The sequence below is a fragment of the Schistosoma mansoni genome, chromosome 2 (genome assembly GCF_000237925.1).
Source record: "Schistosoma mansoni strain Puerto Rico chromosome 2, complete genome".
NCBI classification, from domain to species: domain Eukaryota; kingdom Metazoa; phylum Platyhelminthes; class Trematoda; order Strigeidida; family Schistosomatidae; genus Schistosoma; species Schistosoma mansoni.
The window spans coordinates 12,579,770-12,589,778 of NC_031496.1; the positions used below are offsets into that span (position 1 = coordinate 12,579,770).

General features: G+C 33.5%; 1 protein-coding gene across 1 annotated transcript; it reads right to left on the reverse strand.

The window, feature by feature from the left end:
* Positions 1-7,725: 7,725 nt before the first annotated feature.
* On the reverse strand, positions 7,726-9,614 carry Smp_130170 (putative ubiquitin 1). The gene is made up of 2 exons (XM_018795724.1): positions 9,584-9,614; positions 7,726-8,283 (listed from the first exon to the last, which is right to left on the reverse strand). The coding sequence occupies exon 2, from the start codon at positions 8,280-8,282 to the stop codon at positions 8,049-8,051; it is 234 nt and encodes a 77-aa protein (XP_018650007.1). The 5' UTR covers position 8,283; positions 9,584-9,614; the 3' UTR covers positions 7,726-8,048.
* Between the last annotated feature and the right edge of the window lie 395 nt (positions 9,615-10,009).

Genomic DNA, 10,009 nt, shown 5'->3' on the forward strand with positions numbered 1-10,009 from the left:
TGGTGGTAGTAGTAGTAGTAGTAGGAGGAGGAGGAGGAGGAGGAGGAGGACGAGGAGTCGGCCAATAAGAGTGTTCGACATAGTATACTTAATTTTTCAATGTTCTAAATTACAATCGATTTAATGAACCATTAATTCTATTATTTCAAAAAAAAACATTCCATATAGATGATATAATAAATGATAAATACCACTTAATAAAAGTTCAATTATTAATCATTTTTATTTTACCTTTTATAGAATATGTATCCATAATTTGATTTGAATAGATTAACCATTTTAAATTTGATTCAATTGAATAAGTTAAATTTATTAATTGTAATATAATATAAATGAAACCAAACGAATAACTTTTAAATGAATATAATTTTATACAATTTAAATAATCCACATATTTATAATTCCAACTGATCATATCATATTGTAAATTAGAATATTTTTTTTTTTGAAAAAATATAAAAAAAACAATAATGATGATGATAATGATCACAGATTGATCACAAATTTTGTAGTGAATATAATTTTGTATCCAAGACTTTTCTTTTCTTTGTTTTTATTTTTATTTTTTTCTCTTTTTGAGAGAGAGAGAAAAAACAATTATTGTCTTTTATAGATAATAAATATTGTTTTTTTTTTCGAAAGAAAAAAACAATAATAATAACAACAACAAATTTTTTTAAGAATTTAATCTATTTTTTTTGAATATGACAAATCAATATTATTGATTGAATCGAATATATATATATATATATATAATTATCCTAATAATGTATATTTTAAAATTAATCACTATGCTAAACAAATAATCATTTGCTTATTCATAAAAAATATAAAATATCAATGAAAATGGTTTGTTTGTTTTCAATTGAATGAAATAGATAAATATACTATTGAAATATACCAATCATTTACAAGTAATTTGTATCTATGTCTGTGTCTATGCATATATGTATGTATGTATTTATGTAGGTAGGTATGTATGTTCAAGGTTAAACTCATTTAAACAAAATCATATTTATGTGAATAACCATAACTTTTCATATATTTGATCGTTTTTAAAAAAAATAAAATAAAACCACAGAAATGATGGTAAAAAAAAATAAGAAACAAACATACAGATATTATCAAAAATTGTGATTATGTTATCAATAGAAAATATCTCATTTATTGTAGTATTAAAAACATACGGTCAAAATAGGTCATTTTTTTGTTTCTTTATAGCGATACTTCACACTTACAGATTGATTTAATGTATACACTGTATGGTAACTAATGTCATATTGTCTATTGTTTAGTGGTGATCATTGCAATAAATTTATTAGTTTTAGTAAATCGATGTCATACTTAACATTGATATTTGATAGTTAGAAATCATTTAGAATAAGACTAAAAAGTAAGATTTGTAGTGGTTAGTACTAGTCAGAAGTGTGAATCTCTAGTCTTTGGGAAGTGGTACTCACTAAACTATACGATGTTATATTATCGTATATAATTATTCCTAACGTTACTACTGAGGTATTTAAGTTGCAACTGACATTCTATAGGACTGTGATGCAGATATTAATTGGTAACAGTGCAGTAATTGATAACATATTGACGATTTCCTTGTTCTGATTAGATTCTCTTTTACTTCACGTAACCAGATATTATTTTCTCCGTGATTTTAATATGGGTAATTTATGAAATATCGACATCATGTTAATACTACTATCATCAATATATCAAATAATCATATGCTTGATTCCATTCTAAACAGAAGTTCAGCTAAAATAAACATCTATATACTAATAGTGTTGAAAACTTCAGTACTGTTTGATTATGTAAAGCCTATGTGTGGGAATGAAATAATTTTTTCTTCGTTCAGGTTGAATAACTGAAAGATTTTACGATCTTATCATTCATCAGAAATATTAAGATATCCTAAATTAGGCGATTAACTGAAATTCTCTTCGTAGTGAATATTAATCAGTTTTCTTGTAGAGGCTAAATATAACCAACTAGAAAGGGAGACGATACAAAGTAGTAATAGCTATTTCGATTAGTCTTAAACTTCAATTTTATCAGTATTATTTATTTGAATGAACTTAAACTTGATGAGCGCTGTATATGTAATATGGGAATAGATAATTAATTAGTGTTAACTTACAAAAGATTACTGAAATATTGTCTTAGATTCATTTGATATTTTTATTTTTATTCCAACATGGTTTTCCAAAATATTGTTCTTAGCTAATATATTACTTTTATTTTTTTCCATTACAAGGTCATATCTGTTTGTTTGCAATCAGTGTACAAAGTCCATAAGCCAGATTTGTTCTGAATGTTGTACAGTTATCGTGAAAAATGTATTCAGTGATATTCTTATTAGAATGAGTATTGTTGAAAGTATCGCATTCATTTCGTCACCAGAAAATAGCTGCGCCTACTACTTTGGGCATTAAAAATATAATTTACATTTAAGTTACTCATGAGTAGTTCAACATAAACTAACAAATATTGAGGTGGTAATTGTACTAGAACTGGAATTGTCATTTGATAGTATCACTAACGCGATGACAGATATTAAGGACCACACCATATAAAAGTTCACTTGATTAGTACCAGATGGTTCGTAATCGATATTGATTAGACACAGTTATTAATAGGTTTACATCTCTGATTACACTTTATTTATCATTACAATTTTTGGACATATTGTGATCTAAAATATGCTATGTTTATGGCTGATATCCATATTTAATTGTCGTTTACCTTTCCCGTTGTGTATTCATTATTTAATAAATTTATAGAATAGGGATGAACTTAAGATACTTTAAAATTCTCTGAGTGGTTCTAAAAACACTTTTCGCCCAATCATTAGGGACTTTACAAAAATCACTAGTATTTCACAACAGAAGTAATGAGATATGTTAGTTTAGTGTTTTAGGAAGTTTATTTGTCTTTCAAGGTCTATTACCAGTTTTACGATTTTAATATTCTAGGAATAAAGTCAAATAACCTCAGTAATCTGGGTGTTCATATGTATTTGCAAAAGGTCTTCCATGAATCTGCTACGTAACCATAAACAGTGTTAAAGAAAATTCATTACCGCTCTTAAAATCTTTACCGCTAAATTATTTGGAGAGTCAGGGAAACGAAATTGCAGGGATACCATTTGCAAATAGAGAAGTCTCTGTTATAAATCATCATCTATTTTAGCCTTCCTACTTTATTAAATAGCTTTTCATTTGGTGAACCACTCATAAAATGATCTTTTCGAGTTTGCTATTGAACTGGAGCGAAACTGATTGATTCTAACGTTTTATGGAATATATATGGAGTATTCAAAACATTTAACGTTGTCAGTTCCACTCTGTAAATGATAAAAATAATCTTCAGAAGTAACCCTAAATGTATTGACGACCATATGAAAACATACCTACAGAGCATCTCATATAGTGAAAGATTAAGTTCGATTCTTTTTGAATTTCGCAAAAATATGCTGAAGTAGTTCCCTCGATCCTGATCAGCTCATACCTATAATACACTCCTATCCATTAACGTTATTGGGAAATTTCAGTGAACACTCAACCTATTTCAAATTACTTAATTGTAAATGGTATTAAGGAATTGCTCAAAATTCGTGATTATTTCAGTGACTTTGTTTTTTGAAATGCTGAAAGACCAAAATCGTTGTCTTTCAAAATTCACTTAAATGAATTTCATACAGACTCAGAAAATATAAATATTAACTCATATAAGTAAAGAAACGCTCTCTTAACTAGTTACTGACATTACATAATGTAGGACGAAATAATTTGTGATAGTTCGTTATTCAAGAAAAATAAGTAGTCTAAACATGGATAATTGAAAAATATAAACATAAAGAGATCAATAGAACTATGGTGCAGGTGGGAAAGTTTAGGGTATATCTTTGACACTATTCTAATACTTCATATATTAATCAACCGGACAACAATTATTACTACAGTGCATAATTCCTAGAAGCTGAAAAGAAGCAGAACACTATTTTAACACAGCTCAAATTCAATGACAACTAAATTTATACAGACGATTCATTTCGAACTCACTTGATATATTGTAACCACTGATTGACACATAACGAGGACATTCTTGTGCTAACCATTTGTTGATCGATGCCGTAAAAGCATTTTAGAATACTTAGCCGGTACTGAAGGAGAAGACTTTGTTGGTACGAAGAAATAAAATACTGCTATTCATTTGTTCAGAAAGGCTTAACTAGTTTGGGCGTATACAAACCTGTCTATCGGTAAAGGTACCACTTTATGATGATAACTGATGAACTATCAAGTAGTCTCTCTTTACTCCACTGATTATTTGTTTGGTACAAAATCGATATTTAGCCAATTTACTTCAAGTCCTACTACTTGTCCAACAGTTTTTTAAAATGATAGTATTGTAACGGTATCGAAAATCATTACATCCGACGTTACTAATGCGAGTTCGTTTTTCTTATTTCAGGGCAACAAAGAGTAAACGTACTGGAAGAAGAGTTACAAGCCTTACGTGAGCTGAACCTACAGAACAATGAATAAAACTGTTTTGTAACAAGTTTCCCTTTTTGTACTCAAACCGCGTCTTTCAATTTTAAAAATATATCTGTTGTGCGAGTACATCGCTTTCTTACTTCAAAGGCATTCACCGGTCCTGACTGTGGTGCACATGGGCTCCAACATCATGTGGGAAAAATGCATGAACCCACTTTTTGTCACCGGCTACCATGGGATCGTATCACCTAACGCTGTTATATTGCCTTATGGATTAAACCACTAGGTCAAAGGTTGAGAGGGTAGCCCTCCAGAGGAACCACCTGCTTAGGTTTGGACAACCGGAGAGTGCCCGATCCTACTCACAAATCAAATGATCGTCAAACTGAAAAATTTACTCTCTCAAGTTCGCATTCTTACGAACTATGTCCACAGTTATTCAGATTGCATTTACTCTGTCACTTGCCTATTCCCATTTTGGGCATCCTTTATTTTTCAACCTAAACAGCAGCTCGCCAATAGTGGAAATTATGTTTGATCTAAACGATCTCAAGTCACTTACTGGTTGGCAGTTGAGTTCTACTACTGAATATGGATTCTGAACCAGCCTTTCTATGACGATGTGTGACGTTCGAGTTGGCCTTCTTCAACGTTCGCATACTAACGCAGATGGGACAATCGGTAGGGTTGATCATTTTTCTCAAGCATTAACATCGATGTCTGTTGTCTATCCTACATCCATACTCAGGACTTTAGTAAAAAAACTAAAAATTTGCTCCCCATATTCCGCTTCGAAAAGCTTATTCCGCGTGCGTTCATCCGAGGACCCTATGGCATCTTCGTCTTGTTATGCTGGCGTTGATGTCACACCAAGGGCTAGGGTTGAGGCAACGTGTATCGATTGGGATCCCCATTAACAATTGACCAAAAACACCATCAACGTGAGAAATCGTTGCGAGGAGCGATGTCTAATCGTTATCTCCGATTACGCCCCGACAGATTGTAGCCCAGATACAATGAAGGATGAGTCTCACTACCAGTTAGGCGATCTCACGAAAGCCTGTTTGGGAAATGTCGTAGTACTGGCAGGAGACTGGCGCAGGTCTGGCGTCTAGGCACAGAAGAGAGTTATTTGAGTGACTTTTGGGGACTTGTTGGCCTCAAGTTAGATAAATGCAGCCATCTACTGTAACTTCGTATACTACGACCTGTTTCTAGTTACTATTAACCGTCGGCATACTCATCGCCAATGTGCTAGCTTGCACCCCGTGAACTTCAGATTCTGAAGCACCACAAATCACCGAGCCTTGATGATTTCCTTTCAGCCCTTTCCGGGGACCATCTGGTTATGGGACTGATTGAGTTATTTGCAAACGCTTGAGAATTAAAGTGTCCCAAAATCCTAGAATGAAACGATAGTAGTCACTACCTTCAAGATGAATCCGGCGTTAATCTTGTTGTGCTAACGAGATATGGCAACTTGGACTGGTGCATATGTGTGCCTGGTCCTACGTTGTAGCTGACTGACCACCTTCAAAAAAGGTTAACGTAACCTATGCAATAATTATAAGGGGATAAATCTACTTCTGATAGCGTCCAAACTATGAGCTTCCGTCATATTTCGTAAATTGTTCAAAACCCGAGAAGAAATGACTCGCGAGGAACAGGCTGGTTTCCGTTCTGGTCGAGGATGTATTGATCATAAATTCACCCTCCGCCAAATGTTAGAACACTGCCATACTAATTGCAGGCCAACAACCGTTGCGTTTCTCAACATTAGGGCCACTGTCAATTTGTTGAACAGGACTGTTCTCTGAGATTGTTTATTGAAAGGTGTGCCTGAGTTTATCAATAGCTTGAGTACACCATAATACAAATACCTCAGGCACAGTGCAAACATACAACCATCTTTCTTCTTTATTTCATCAATCAGTGGGGTTACGCAGGGTTTTCCAGTCTCATTATTCCTTTTCAAGACTTTTATCGGTAATGTTTAGTAAACAGTTAGGATGGGAATAGGTAATGGTAGTATGGATCTAATACCTGAGGAAAGACTTCGACTGCGAGCATGCAGATGATATTGTCTTGCTGTGTGATGATACCCAAGTCATACAATCCGCATTTAATCAATTAGCAATTTGTGTCTGTAGGAACGATATTTGTTCTTCATCTTCCAAGTCCAAATTACCATTACAAGGTTGGTAGGACCGTAAACCTGAACCTACTCATGGTAGTGAGCAGATAATGTAGTCGAGGAATTCATGTACCTCATTTTCTCATAATGTGGCGCATGTATTTCGATGCCCCTTGGTACCAACATGTGTTTAAATAAATAATTTTCAATTATCATTCAATTAGTACTTTGCTGTCTGTTTAAGCAACCAACTATTGCTGAAACCAAACAGAATGTCTGAATAGAAAAATCAAAACAATCTAGACGTCATATAGCATATGTAATCTTTTATTCATTGGTAATGTAGCCAAAACAAATTAACTTGAAAGAGGCAAGTTTCCAGTAGTAGTTAAATTGGTTGCAATTACGAAATTACAACCAACGTATGCGTATGGAGTGCTAAGTTTCTTTGAAAAGCTGATAAGAGGACATAACAAAGTAGTAATTTTTGCCATCGATTGATATCTAGCCTTTGAAAGTTTTTTTTACTGATGTCACCTTATTGTCTTCTGAGATGCACGGAGTGAAATGCTTGAAGATAAGCTATTTAGAAGAGAAACTACTTCGCTTCGCATACCCACCTAGTATAATCTCTTGCGCAAAATTAGGATCAGAAAGTTTCAGAAAATCGCCGTAGTCCTTTTCGTTGAACTAGGTCTCTTTTAAATCGATTAATTTAGGACACCACGAATTCTAAAACGACATAAATGGAAAACGCGCTAGATGACTGAAAAGATCCCTAAAATTTAACAGATTCGGCATTTCTATGGTTACCGAGTTTTTGGTTTGGTAGTCTCCGAATATTTCACCGCCTAAATATATAACATCGAAGGGACAGACTTCAGCACTATTCTATTGAGCTGTCTTTTCTAATCCTTCACGTTACTACTTGAAACTTAAATCGTCTTCCTTAGACTTGAGCTCCAAGTCTGACCAAAGAGTTTGATAGTATGTATAATTATTTTATGAAAACCACTTTATTCGTCTGCAGCGTTCCACTTATTGAGTTTATTTTGATACTGAGATGTCTGTAAAACAAAATAAATACAGTTGATGCTATAAGCTGGAACTATATACTAAAAAAGGACACACTTATTCTTTATCTTTCATTATAACAGATAAACTATCAATTACACAGAAATACAACGTGGAAGGTTGTATTCGATAATGTAGTTTAAAACATATACATAGGCGAAAATCATATATCACCTGAAATAATTATGAAGGGAATAAGTCATGACACAGAAACAGTGAAAAAGGTGTGGAACGAGAACTCAAAAAGCCCCGTCTCCTTCATATTTGCAATATAATACAAAAAGCACGTGATTTCATCTGGTTCCATTAATGAACGGAGAAACATAGGATTATCATAAACCACCACGCAACGAAAGTACTAAGTGGATTACTGAACCACCTTGCATTTTGTATTCCTGGACAAGTTTCTCATCATTCATTTGTTTACCGGAAAAAATCAGTCGTTGTTGTTGTGGTGGTATGCCTTCTTTTTCTTCAATTCTTTCTTTGATCCGTTCAACTTTGTCAGTTTGTTCAATATCAATTTCAATTTCTTTGCCTGTTAATGTTTTCACTTTAATCAGCATACTGTAATGTGGAAAAAAACCTTAGGCACTAATATACACATACAATAAGTTTCTTAGACTTGGAAGAAGCTATAAATACTATAGAAATTGTTTGGTAACCACTCCTAAACTATTTTTGCCACAGTTGATACATCCTGACTGGGGAAATTTTTATCAAAAGCTATGGAGTTGCACAAGATAATTACTCAGATTATAAAAAAAAAGATAATACATCCATTAGAATTGTATAAAATGGCTTGTTGCAAAAAGTCTTAAGCGTTGGACAAAAAGGGCAATATTTAGGAAAATAATTTAAAACTACATAGTATGGACAGACAATGATAGCATGCAGAAATGAATAAATTCGACATGAAGACACAACTAAATAAATAATACGACATTAAACTATGGGATAATGGTCACTGGCTTATAAGTTGAGTTTTGTAACATTTCGGACGGACTAGATACATAACTTTCAGGGACCCCACTGAAGGAGTTGTGAATAGATAACTGATGCTAAGTAATACTACTATTGATTTCACGTTACGGTGTCGTAAACAAGGTCAGATAACGGAAAATTACTTACTTGCCAGTCGGAAAAAACTATTCTGTATGAGACAAGCCTAGGTTGTTGCTGCTTGTGAACTGAGCGACATAAGTCTAACCCAGTTACTTGTACATATGGAACAGTTGGTTGGCTAATATGTTTAACCATGAAGTATTAAAGCAGATGACTTTAATTTGAAAGAATTATTACGCCGTCAGCAGCTAGTAAAATAGCAAGATCTGTCTTCAACAATGAATGACATACGCAATACCTATGGCTTTTTATAATGCTGACATCGCCCACTACACTTCAAACTAATGTGACAGATCTAAGGAAATTCCAAGCTGACAAAAACTTCCGACTTTAAGGTTCCCCTAGTCAAATGAAAATCGGTAGTTCCCCTTTGAATTTGGGGAAAACCAAAGCGTTCCCAAAATTCAGGGAAACTTCCCCCAAAAAACAATCTGAATTTTAAGGAAAAACTCTGGATCATGAAGTATATTAGGGTTTTCAGTCTTACTTTCCCGAAATTCCTAAAAATTTCCCTAAGATCGGGAGATGAGATATAGGGCTCTGGGAATATGGGTTGATAAAATGACTTGATCGTTTTGCGTCATCTATTAAGCTCTGGAATCAGTAAGTCTAAATAAAGGATATAGTTAAACAATTATAGTAATACGGCTATTGCCGTGAAGGAATTGAACGGATAAATGGTAGAACAAAAACAAAATTCATCCTTGTAACTTGAAGAGGAGTGAATATTTTTTGACTTTACCTAGCTTTTTGTTTGTACTAGGATCAAAGGACAATAAGGAAACGCAGAGTATTTGGGTCACTGCCTCCTGACCGTGACGTACCACTTCACCTGACGCGCTCGACAGTAACTATATCCAATATCATTATCTTCAGAAGCTCGATCATTAATAGATAACAGTAAATATACTGTTCTCTGGAAATCAAGAAACCTATCATAAGTTGGTTTAGTTTCGGTTTCAATTGCAATAAATGTCCCCAGCAATCCTCGATATTTTTAACAGAATTTCGGTTTGTAAAAACAATCTTTCGTCTTTTGTTCTACTTTAATAATAATCACCAACAGAACCTTTCTTCGCATTTTTGTTCGAGGTATCGTTAGAGTTCCCCCCACGTGTAGGGATTCGTTTCTATTCGGATGTTTGGTTTACATAAATCAGTCCTCTGG